At 41.9% G+C, this 12433-nt stretch overlaps 2 protein-coding genes across 3 annotated transcripts; one reads left to right on the plus strand and one right to left on the minus strand.

The window, feature by feature from the left end:
- The first annotated feature begins 260 nt into the window (after positions 1–260).
- Positions 261–4662, plus strand: c13h2orf49 (chromosome 13 C2orf49 homolog). Of its 2 annotated transcripts, none has more exons than XM_041950149.1 (4): positions 261–371; positions 586–749; positions 2381–2630; positions 3155–4662. In XM_041950149.1, exons 1-4 carry the CDS (start codon positions 261–263, stop codon positions 3209–3211), a joined length of 582 nt encoding a protein of 193 aa, XP_041806083.1. In that variant the 3' UTR covers positions 3212–4662. The 2 variants fall into 2 exon arrangements, with proteins under 2 accessions (XP_041806083.1, XP_041806084.1); XM_041950150.1 differs by having other exon boundaries at positions 2426–2630.
- Positions 4058–9709, minus strand: fhl2a (four and a half LIM domains 2a). The gene is made up of 6 exons (XM_041950148.1): positions 9658–9709; positions 7075–7250; positions 6777–6951; positions 5482–5651; positions 5155–5341; positions 4058–5052 (listed from the first exon to the last, which is right to left on the minus strand). Exons 2-6 carry the CDS (start codon positions 7228–7230, stop codon positions 4901–4903), a joined length of 840 nt encoding a protein of 279 aa, XP_041806082.1. The 5' UTR covers positions 7231–7250; positions 9658–9709; the 3' UTR covers positions 4058–4900.
- Between the last annotated feature and the right edge of the window lie 2724 nt (positions 9710–12433).

Below are 12433 nucleotides of genomic sequence, written 5' to 3' on the forward strand. Positions count from 1 at the left end.
TCTTAAAAATAACATTGAACGATTAGGCCAAAAGATGCAACATGTTCCTTAAAAGGAGAGAAAAAATACAGTATCTACAGCTACAGTAATAGATTACTGGAGTGATTCAGTAAGTCTGCAGTTTGCGCTTTCATTCCTGAACTGATGTATATTTGTCAGATATTCAAAGGCAGGACAACCGTCATCAGTGAACGTCCCCGTGGACCGGCATGCCGGGTTGTTATGACGTGGTGCATGTCGGGAAGAGGCGAGTGTCAAGTATGGCGACTTCCACGGGACGAGATGGGAAGGCTGTGGTCTCCTCAGATGTGGATCTTTTACTGCACCCTGAGCTGTTGTCTCAAGAGTTTATGCAGCTAATCCTGAATGAGGTGAGTTCATGTTTCGAGGGAAACATGGAAAGTGTCATTTAATGTGGAGGCAACGCGGGAAGGATGCCATAATGTTAGCATACCGGCTAACAGTCGGCATCACGTTAGCTGTCTGTTTATATTGGTTGTTCAATTTCTAAGCATCACACGTTGACTAATGTTTGTCTTATCAGTCTTATCAATGTGAGCTAACAGTTCTTTCTGGCCGAATCAGAAACATGTCAGTACCACAGACTGCGAAAGCCGGGACCGGCTCACAGAGCTTTACCTCCGTCATGTCATCCCGCTCCCGCAGAGGACTTTACCCAACAGCCGCTGGGGCAGGAGAATGGAGAAGAGCCGAGGGAGGCAGACCCCGGCCGGTCACAGATCAGACAGGTGACGCTAACTGCACTGGATGCTTTTGTCATGGACTACAGTGTTTTAATGGGCAGCTCATGAACAGCAGGTCAGACCAGTCTGGTGAACAGTGATGGAGGAAGTATTCAGATCCTTAGCTTAGACAGGAGTACTAATACCACATAAAAATAAATACTCTGTTACAAGTAAAAGTGCAAGTAAAAGTAGATTTTTAGTTGGTTGAAATGAAACTCATTTTGATCTACTTTGTACAGGACTGCGACCAATGAATTTTTTTATTATGACCTAAACTGCTGATTATTTTCTCTATCAGCTGATTGAGCTCTGTTTAATTGGGATGGCATTTCTCACTATATTCTGAATTTCTACAAACCAAAGTGACACCTTCTCCGTGCTGGTTTCATCCAATCAATTGTCAAACCCCAAAATTGCAAAACAGAAATAATAATTCACGATGATAAATAATTTAGTGAGCGTATAATTCTGAATATCAGAGTAGATACCAGTTAATTTTCTGTGTTTCAGCTCCATTTGTAGAAACTGTTTAATTATAATTTAGTAGTTACACTTAATTACACTATTAAGTAGTGTAATTTACACTAAAGCATCATAGTTTATAAGCTCTGCATTTGTTTTGTATGCACAAATCTTGTATTTACCACCAGTGCTGGTTAAATACTGGATTCTCTGTCACATCATGTTGGTCATTGCTGTCACACATCTACCTGACCACGCTAGTGGAAAATTACATTTTATTCAAAATTTAATAGCGATCCATCAGTCTTGACTTTTTTTCCCCAATACTTATTCAGAGTCCTCAAGCCCCTAATCCAGTGCTCTCTTTTCTACCAATTTAAAAGCTGTGTACGTCTCTGCATGGAACTGATTGGAATAATTTTTAGGTGATTTGAGGCACGGGATTGTGATGGCATTAAAAACTAGGTCAAACGTGGATCAGTCGCCTCTGACTGATTGATATGTGACAGATCAGATCGGTACATTTGTCTAATTTACCCAGTGGATCTGAATATGATGTGAGTAATCAGATAGCTGGAAAGAGAGGTGATGTTAGTGTAAAGGAAAGGCCTTTAGCATGAGCTATGGGCTACACTGTAGATTACAGCTGTTTATAAGAATCAGTCATTGCTCTTTACTCTGCTTCGCAGCCATTAATGCTTTAATCAGAAAACTGTTTTCTGTGTGATTACATACCAATCAGGTTTAAAAGTTGTGAAACACAAGTGAAAGGCGATATGTGACTAAAGGTTTGATCTTAGAGGAGTTTGTATGCATGTGCACTCACCAATTCAAGGAGAAAAATATGTCAGAACACAGATGTGCTGTGCAGTTGACCTGCTCTGAGCAGGTGGGCGGTAGATTGTACAAAACACAGTCATTCTTGGCACCAAGATTGCAGTGCAATGCTGGGTTGGCAATTGTACACCCTCCACTGTGTCCCTCCTCCCACTGCAATGCACAATGAGTCACCAAAATACCAATCTGGTACAGGCGAGGGATTAATCTCAGTGTGCTACTGAAAAAATGTCAGCACACAGCCTCTCCCTGCGCACCTGCTCAAAAATAGAGACCTTTCTACGAACATGAGTTTACACAACTGATCGTTGCTGTTTGGTCATTTCCACTTCTAGTAACGACCACAATAGGAAAAGGCCTCTCATTGTGTTTGATGGCAGTTCCTCTTACTCGGGCCTGCTAAAAGTAAAGAAACCAGAGGGAACCAGCCTGTCAACAGGAATCACAGACAGGTTAAAACCTCCGCCTGCTGCAAACCTCTCGAACCCCATCCGAAGGCTGTCTGGAAACACATCTTCCTCTTCCTCATCCATCCATCGCAGCAGTGACACAGACACAAACCTCAAACGAGAAGCAAACAGCTCGGTAGGAACTTTTTGTTTTGTCACCTCAGTCAAGCATCACGTGCAAATTTACTGTGGGATTTAAGGTATATGTGGACAATTATTGTTCTGTGTTTCTTGTATTTAGTTGTATTGCTTGTTTTGTAATTGGGATGCAAATCATTCAACAATACATTCATAATATATGATTCTTTGATATGCAATATATTTAAAAGACAGCTGCAGACACTGTAAATGAAGATGAGAACATACCCCTAAAATAGCAAAAAAATAAAATAGAGAAAAGTGGGAATTGGTCATACCCTGTAATTTACTCTTGAGCTTCAAAGAATTGGCAATAAAGGTCAAATTGTGTGGGAAAAGCATAAACTGTCAGAAAGAGAATCAGTGTATTTGCGATTCAAATCTTTTCAGTCTGTACGAAACAGAAAATTAATGATAGAAATTATGAAAGAATCAACAACACACTGCATTATGTGTTGCATTGCTTATTTTTCTTAGCACTCTTTGGAATAACTGTAGATGTTTTGTCTTCAATCTCTTCAGGATGCAATGAAGTCTCCAGAGGTGAAGAAAAAGATCCAGCATGTGACATGGCCCTGACCCCTGTTCACACAGACCTGATGAGAGCGCAGGCCCTAAAGGACAGACCACTCCCCTCCCACCAAATGATGTTTCCCACTGCCCGTACTCTCCCCATCATACAATAGTTCTCACACTAATTGCATCACAAAAGGGAATGCAAACCCTTTTTACCTGTGTGTGTCAAGGCCACCTCACAGCTCTCATTCCGCTCTGAGAGCTGACAGGAGGGACGGTGCTCTGGAGACCTCCACAACAACCTCAAGTGCCCTTACCATCAATGATCAGCAACTCTCCTCAGCTCCCACACATGGAGACCTCCAACAGGACAAAACAAGTAACATGAGTTTTGTTTTCTGAAGTACCATTTGAGGAGATTCTGGCCTTTGATGCTCTGTTTCTGTGCACACATTGGTTTTAGTAAGAGGGCCTCCAGTACTGATTTGCAAGGATGAGTCCTGGGCTTTGTTTATAATTTAGCAATTGGTAGTTCTGTGACTTGAATAGCGTTTTTCTCTGGTATACCTTTTTAAAGAACACAAACCACAGGTTCTGCTGAACCTTATGCTGAAATTTTAAACTGTTTTTTTTGTGAACTTCATTCCACTGAGTTTTGGCTTTATTCAAACCTCAGTGCTGTTTCACAATTTGCTGAGGGTTTGAAAATATTAGTGTAGGGTTGTATTGTGCTTATGTTGCACATAACATTGAGATGAAATGATTTTCTTGTATACCTGGATCATAATCCACTGCTAAATAACCGTTTTGGCACAGAAGAAGCAGATATTTGAATAGCACCCTTTAATAATTCAGGCAAAAGAAAGGAATATGGACTAAACAAAAATATTGTCTTTTTGAAGTCTATTTATTTGGAATTGTGGATAAATTGACTTTGCAGTTACAGTCTTTGAAATGGATGTAGATAGGAACAAGATTCACAAAGCATTTTGAATCCATTCTCAAATCCAGTCTCATGTTTGTACCAACACCATTTTAAATAAATCGTCTCAATACAATGAATCACTTTTGTTGATTTAATTACAGTAGAAAACTAATCATCTTTGTAACCAATGTTATTCTGCTGGTATTGTAATATACACAGTATTTAATGTACTCTTAAAATAATATTGTTGCAACAAATCATAAGGAAAAATTCCTTTTAAGGCCTTAGACCCACCTATCTGCAGTAACTTTCACATTCAATTCTGAAATTCATGTGATTTCATACACAGCTATAGTTAGCAATTATAAGAGTAAAGACACAGTTATTATATTTAATTTGTGATTTCAGAACTCATTCACAAAACGTCTACTAATTACAGTATCAAGCTAATCCATGCACAAAGCAGTAGTTACTATTACACCTCAAAGCGGATAGTCTACCTTAATATTGTAGATTTATTTCAAAATGCTTCATATATTGTCTATCTGCAAACATGTTGGTATTTCAGAAGATAATCTCTTAACATTTATGCCAGTGGTTATTTTATTAGTAATGACTTTTTCTCAAAGAGTGAACATTTAACTTAAATAAACTTTCTAAATTCAAATAACACTGTTAGTAGTTTGAATTTCATGACATACAACAATGTACATTCATAGTAATGCTTAGCAGTAAAGATGCTGTGCTCTGATAGTATTGTATCTTTGTCGTTCCTCTATCAAGTCATGGTCAACCAATCAGATGTATCCGTCGTCCCTCGGAGCGAATTAGATGTCCTTGCCGCACTCTGGGCACAGGATATCATCGCGTTCAGTGAGGAAGCCACGGCCAACCAGGGACACGGAGCACTTCTTACAGTTGAAGCAGTCATTGTGCCACTGGCGCTCCTCAAAGGAAATGTATTTGCTGCCTCCAAGACCTGAAAGAGAAGAACAAGTCCAAGTCATAAAAGCCAAAGATTTTACAAACTATCTTTTTTTTCCTATCAGGGTGACCAATAAGTTTATAAATGATTGATTACCGCTAATGGGGGTGGTGCAGGAGGCACACTTCTTGGCATAAAGGTTGCAGAAGCAATTCAGACAATAGGCAAAGTTATCTCTCGAGGTGAACCTCTGGCCAGACAGCTGCTGCTTGCAGCTAGTGCACAGGAAGCAGTCCTTGTGCCACGGCTGGTCATGGTAGGTCACCCCGCCGGTGGTGATGGGCTGATGAGAGGGAGCAAGGCATAATGTTACACTTCTTTATTCCACACAGGCGTAAACATGTTTCAGTGAAGATGGAGAGTAATTGAGTACTACTGTGAAAGTCGGTCACACTTGAGAGTTTGTACAGTTGGGTGTCTGACCTTCTTGCAGTGCACACACTGCATGGCAAACTGCTTCTCATAGCAGGGCACACAGAAGTTGTGGTTTTCCTTAGGGATGAAGCTCTTGGTGCCTATGGGCTGCTGACATCTCTGGCAGGTGAAACAGGTCTCGTGCCAGCTGTTCCCCTTGTGCTCCATCTTCCTGGAGCCTTCAGAGAAATGTAATGGAAGGGAATGGATGGAGTTAGTGAAGGGATGCAAAGAGAACAGCAATAGAAACAGCATAGAAAACATGCATTTCGGAGTCAAGAAATGATACACATTTGATCATTTTGGTTTTGTTTGTAAAAAAAATTCCATTTAGAACAATCTGTGAAATTTATGGAAAAACTTGAGCTTAGCTTCTCATTCTTGATTCTCAATGTCTACAGAAATATTAGGAATATCCGAAATGTTTACATATCAATTCTGAGGACAATTACCAATTCTTTAAGTAAGCCGCAATTTTGCTTCATCACTTTTCTGCTTTTGTAGAACACCTTGGATAAAGATAACAACCTTAAGGAGAGATTGCCCTATATCCTCACTCACTTTCTAAAAAATGTAGATATTGACTACATAATTTAAATGTAGGCAGTTTGCATACTATGTACTTTGGTGAGAACCTTACTTGACAGAATGATGTGGACTAAATAATAGTCACCTTTATGCTCCTGTTTTACCATACACATTGTACCAATGTGAATACACAAAGTGTCCATGTATGCTGATGACACTCTTTTATATATAAGACCCTGTGCTGTATTATTATTATTATTCTACAACAACTTGATGTGCAAGATGGTTTGTCTGTTTCACAGAACCATCTTGGAAATTGTCCACAGAAACTGTTGTGAAAAAGGGCAGGTGATTGGATGAACCTTCTTTCTATGACTATCACGGGCTAACTTCAACCAATCAGATCAACGAACCATAAAACTTAGTAGGACTCCAAAGCCTGTCGGGAGAAGCAAACATCTTTTCCGAAGACAAAAACCTTCAGTGCTTCCCTTTGCTCTTTCAGTGAAGAAATATTCTCCAGTTATGATATAACTGATGCCATAGCAACAAGAGCCACCATTTTTGTTCTCAAATGAACAGTCTTGAGTCAGTCCACCATTGTGGTTTGGCCACAGATGCATAGCTTGAAGCCTGGCAAGATGGATTCTGTGTGATCTCAAGTGATCTAGTGTTTTTTTTTTTTACCAGCAGCTGTGTTAAAAAATGTGATATTAACTGTCTAGCTTGATGTGTCATCTTAAGTTAAATATGTTGCTTTGCGGCTTTCTTCCTACCTGGCATGATGGTTTTCTTGCACTCGTGGCACTTGGAGGAATACTCATTGGAGTAGCACTCAGTGCAGAGGAGCTGCTCGTCCTTGGTGGAGAAGGGCTTGTCCACCAGCGAGCGCTTGCACTGGAAGCACTTGAAACATTCCTCATGCCAGTGACGGTCTTTGTAGGACAGATCCTACAAGAACAGCAGATGGACCTTTAGAGCTATGCCCACTGAGATGATAAATAGTGTTCAAGACAGAAACCTACAGAAAGAGCATGTTAGGGCTCATATATGCAGTTTGTGATATATCTTTACCCTGGTGTTGCAGCCAATGGGCTTCTTGCACTCCTCACAGGTGTTGGAGTACAGGCTCTCATAACATTTCACACAGTAGGGATTCTCCTCTCTCAGAACATACTTCTTCCCAAACAGGGACTCTTTACAGTAGTGGCAGTCGTAGCGCTCGGTCATTTTGACTCGGAGTCACTCACCTGAGAGGGAATACAAAGGAGAGGAGAAAAAGTTTTCTTTCAAAAGTCAGTGGCTTCATGCAAAAAGCGGTTGGAAGCTGAGGTAGGCCGCCACATCAGATTCACGCCACATATGAAACATCTGTACCTTGATGATTTAATGAAGTTTTACATATTATATCACATATCTTTGGAGTGCCACTGATCCTCAGCAGAGAGCAGTTTCTTAGAGATAGTAAGTTCCAAGCAATGAAGGTTTTCCAGGAAACGTTTGGTATGAGAATCCTTCACAGTACAGTGTTTTTCCGTGTCGCATTTTTCCGCTTTCATCTCTCTCTCCCATCTCTCGGCAGCCCTTCAGTTTGTTCTCGGTGTCAGGAGTAGAGGGCGACAGATGAGGAGGATATAAATAACTCTTATCAGTCCTGCTTGGAGACAGTCGACTTTTGCCCCGCTGCATGCCAGCGCTCACAATGCCACTGTACACTGACCCATCCGTCAACTCACGTCCAGCTGTCAGCACCAGAGCACAGTATCCCTTGTCATCATGCATGTGTGTGCGTGAGTGAGTGTGTGTCAGTGTATAAGTGGGTTTGAATGGCACTCGTAATAATGTCTGCTCACAATCTGCAGCTGTTCGTGGTCCGCCTGTTAAGCCCTCTGGTTATCCCACCTGTGCTTAAATACTCTTATTGTCTACGAATGTGGGCTATATATCTGAGTGTGTGTATGTGTGTCTTTCTTAGTGCCATAGAGACACATATGCTCTACTATTCATGTGACTATATGTCCATTTATTTCCTCAGCAAAGCTTTGAGCATATAAGGAGGCCAGAAAAAAACATCTCTGCTTATACATTCCCTCCTGACCACTGTTTGAGTCTTTCCTGCTTTTTTTTTTTTGTCACATTTTTGTTTTTAATGAATCCCCTCTCTCATTATTCCCTTTATCTCATTGTTTTATTGGACTGTCAGAAGTTCCTCCCCTTTATCTATTTGTGATCGCCATGTATTGCAACATCGGTGGTCCAGCATTAGATCCATGAGTGGTTTGTGATGTTCCCGACATTCAAGAGGTCAGTATCTTTCATCTGGCTGGAGCTGAGACGTTTAATCTGCCTGTCCTTTCTGCTCTCAACCCCTCCCTCGTTCCCTCATTGTCTGCTGCTCCCACCATGACTCACCTAGCTTATATAAGGATTTATCTGACTCCTAAAAATAAAAACAGGATAATCTGAACTGCCACAAATAAAACCTTCAGCTATTCAGACATGTCAGGCAGCTGTTTCCCAGCTTCTGGGGTCTCTTTGATGCTGCCCATCTGGGAGTCTCTCAGTGCAAATTGCTTGATGCCAAACTGAGCTACGGCCAGTTGGACGGCAAGTGTTTGACCACTGTGCAGCCTGGTCTATCCCCAGAAAATTCCAGTATGTTTTTGCCCACACGATCAACTCTGCTTTTATTTTAAATTTGCAATTGTTTTCCAGTTTTTGCAATGAATTTTAGCTTTTAGTCAGATTAAAAGAAAAATAAAGTTTCGTACATGGCTCAAGAAACTTTATCCATACTTCCAGAAAGATGCAGAAGAGTCTGTCTTTAAAAATGTTATCCAACCTTCTAAAGAAATTCAAACCATAAACCAGCACTTTCTCTGACAGTGAGAACCTAAACAGCTTAATTATATCCATGTTCTACTCTTTCAAAGCAGCAATTCAAGAGGAAGTCTTCATTAACTAAATATGAGCAACAGACACTACTAATGGCCTGTTAAGTGGATAATGAAATTAAATGTTAAATCAAGTTAAACTGGAACCTTCCAAATCCCTTGGTTGTTGTATTGTGTTATCAGGTACTTTTCCACACTTAGAAAGTGTGACTACAAGATTTTCTACTGATTTTCATCACACCAAAATGATGTGAAGTGCGTCAAATGCTGTTAAACCACAAAGAAAAAGGAAAAGATAAAACCAGTTTGCGAAAATGGAAGAAATCGTAGACACTACTGTGTAATAACAAGTGAGAAGCAGACACCTTTATCAACAGAGTTTTGCTGAAGGGAAATGTGAGCTTGATGAAAAGGGAGGAAAGAAGGGTGGAAATGAACTCTGGGCTGCCATCTTTTTGGACAAAAAAAAGACTGATTTAATAAAAGAAGGGAGTCAGGCTCTGTCTCTGAGGCAGACAGGAGGACAGAAAGTGGGGAAGGAGAAGACGTGGTTAAATAGTGAAGGCACTGTGCAGGTTGAAAGAGGGAGAACATGAGCAAGGCGGGTGGGGAGGCAGGTAGGAGGAGGCCAGAGCACAGTGAGCAGCTGCGTCCCGGAGAATGGAAGACATGCTGAATGAAGACCAGTGAAAGGACGAATGGGTGGAAAGATGGACGAGTGAATGGATGGAGAGTGGAGCAGTTGAACAGAGCTGGGTCTTACCTTCCTCTCTGAGGAGTGTGTGCCTGTGCGGAGTCTGGGGCAGACTGAGAGAGGAGGCTGCGGGTGAGCTGTACTTACTCCTGATTGCATTACTCCACCCATCAGGGGCTAATTGAAAATGGGGGAGGGGCGGGGCGGGTGGTATCAAGGGGGCAGGGAATCTTTTTTGAGATGATCTATAAATACAGTGGCGCTTCACAGAGATAACCCCGAGTCCCCCTTTCACTTGCTCATTCAGTCACCAGTGGGGCCACGAGGCCTTTTAAGGTCACTCAGTTTTTCACACTCACCCACTGATTCACTCCCTCAAATGTTGCTTTATCCTGCTAATATTTTTGTTTGTTTTTGTTCCAGCCTTATCAAATCATCCCTCCCGGCCTGCTTCCTGCAGGAAAGCAAGTCATTCTTCCCAACTGCTGTTTTCTTTACATCAGAGAATCTACGGTTATCATAATGCTACACACACACACACACACACACGATCACGCATGCACACTGTTACATAAAAATATTCGTACGGACTTTGATGCGTGATGGAAAGGTTCAAATGTCAAAGACTGTTGTCCTGTGACATTTGTGCCTATAAGCTGTGTGTCTCATCTGTCTGTGCCTCGCTGTATTTCTCCTCACCGGGGAATATGCATTTAATTCCTTTAATGACAGACAGCCACATAGTTTCTCAGAAAATTGCAGCACTATTTTCTGCAGCCCCACTCTCTTGTTTTCACGCTACTACACCACCCTCCACCAACCCCATGCTCTTCCCACTAGGTTTTCCTGACCTGGTGTTCCCTGGACACTCTCCAGTGAGAAAATGCGTCACTAGATTCAAGTGCTCTATTTGTAGACTGCCATAAAGAGAAAGTGTTTGTGCTGTGTCTCTGTGTATGCATGTTTTTGTGTGTTGTATCGTGTATAAAAAGAACTCTTTTTTTTTTGTCGATCCGCATAGCTACCCGATGGTCTAGCCTACCACTTCAGACTAGACTGACATATAATAAGTAATAGATGTATTGCCATGAATGTTTGCACCTATTGTATGGATTGTCATGCCATTTGATACACACTTCCATTCTCAGGATGAATTGTAATGAGGCTGAGATCCTCTAGCTTTTCATCCAGCGCCATCGTCAGGTCCAAAGTTTAATCTGTCCAGCACCAAATATTTGCAAAACTAGTGACCTTCCCTCAGCCTCAGCTCTAATTTGTGTTTATGGCCACCAATAATGTGCTTATAGCCATACCATCTGAGTTTAGCATGCTAACATGCTAAACTCAGATGGTGAAATGCTTTAGATGCTAAACAACAACATGCTGACATTGTTATTTGCGAGCATGTTAGTATGTTGATGTTAGCATTTAGCTCAAAGCACAGCTGCTAGCATGGATGTGCATTCTTAGTCTTATTTAATTAGCTGTTGCTAGGAGATATGTGTAACAATGTGGGAGGTTTTTTTTATATCAAAACCGTGTTTCTGTGTGAATGTTGATTGCTTTGCATTGCTGTCATGGTTGCTACTGCATGCGTCTAATTACCAGGGGGGAGGGGGGGGTCTCCAACGTATGAAGAGGGAAATTTGACCCCCCAAAAACTGTCTTATAGCAAACATAGTGGCGTCCCACAAAAGGGTGTGTGCACCAAGACACTGCTCAAATAACACTGCTGGCAGCCGCATGTTGTATTGAGAGTTTGTCCGTTGCGGGACAAAACAAAGTTTGTAGAGCTTAGCTACCTGACAACCTCCATATGGCTAGCTGTCGTCCCCTGAGGTCTCTCTCTGTGTTAATTGCTTCACTAAAGGTACCATGGGTGATTCTAGACAGCCAGTCTCATGGAGCTGGTTATAATCTGTCTTGGATTTCCAGCTACGAGAGGAGGAAGCAGGTTGTTCACCCCTATGTTACGTGCAACATAATCAGAACAATGCATGAAGTGCTGAGATTAGATAAACGCTCAGGTGATATACGAAGCTATGGATAACCTCTCGAACAGGCTCAACCTCCCACATGAGCAACATTGCCCATTAGCCATTTGCGTGGGGGTAGGCACAATTGAAGTCAGATGACAGTTCATCAGACAGAAGATGTTGTTGTACTTGTTCTGAGAGCAGGACTGGAAAAAGATTTAACTTGATTATTCTGCCTAAGAGACACTTGGCATCTTTTTATTCATGCATCCAATGTTAGCTGCTTTTATTTAAAAACTAGAGGGACCCCGCCCCCCTCATAAAACTTGAAACCATATATGTTCAACATGTTCCTCCCATATTGCTGTTGTATTTAACCCAGGCAATAATTTCAGTTCGCTTAACATCAGACATACGGTCTAATTAATACCTCAAGGCCCAGGCTGTGCTCTGCCCAACTGAAACATTGCCCTGAAATGCCCTAGCATGCCCTCAGTCGTTGCCCCCCAGCCACCAGCTTTTGCTTCTTGCCTGTGGGGTTAGGGTTAGCAGGCACACAGTTATCCCTCCCCCAGTCGATTGAGGCCTCCACCTCAGCTGCTGAAGCCAGGGGATAAAGGTGCAGCTGTCAGGGAACTGCAAGGCTATCGTGATGCTAAAGCCTGGTGCTTACCTCTGCTGCAAATACAGCCATGTGGAAAGGTCAAGCCCCAGACCCCCATCATCACTAGTGGACCGTTAATCATTAATGCCACAGCAACCAATTGGACTGGAATTTCTCTGGGTCATCCAAGACCCAACATGATCCTCTGGAAGAACTTCACTGCACTGGTTGAAATGGATCCGAGCAACTGACTTTAAAGAACATG

This window comes from Chelmon rostratus, chromosome 13 (genome assembly GCF_017976325.1).
Source record: "Chelmon rostratus isolate fCheRos1 chromosome 13, fCheRos1.pri, whole genome shotgun sequence".
NCBI classification, from domain to species: Eukaryota; Metazoa; Chordata; class Actinopteri; order Chaetodontiformes; family Chaetodontidae; genus Chelmon; species Chelmon rostratus.

Coding starts and splice junctions, on each gene's coding strand:
- c13h2orf49 (XM_041950149.1), top strand. CDS start 261: ATGGCGACTTCCACGGGACGAGATGGGAAGGCTGTGGTCTCCTCAGAT. Junction 372..585: donor TGCAGCTAATCCTGAATGAG/GTGAGTTCATGT, acceptor TGGCCGAATCAG/AAACATGTCAGTACCACAGA. Junction 750..2,380: donor GCCGGTCACAGATCAGACAG/GTGACGCTAACT, acceptor TTCCACTTCTAG/TAACGACCACAATAGGAAAA.
- fhl2a (XM_041950148.1), bottom strand. CDS start 7,230: ATGACCGAGCGCTACGACTGCCACTACTGTAAAGAGTCCCTGTTTGGG. Junction 6,952..7,074: donor CCATTGGCTGCAACACCAGG/GTAAAGATATAT, acceptor CTGTTCTTGTAG/GATCTGTCCTACAAAGACCG. Junction 5,342..5,481: donor AGTGTGTGCACTGCAAGAAG/GTCAGACACCCA, acceptor CCCTCTCATCAG/CCCATCACCACCGGCGGGGT.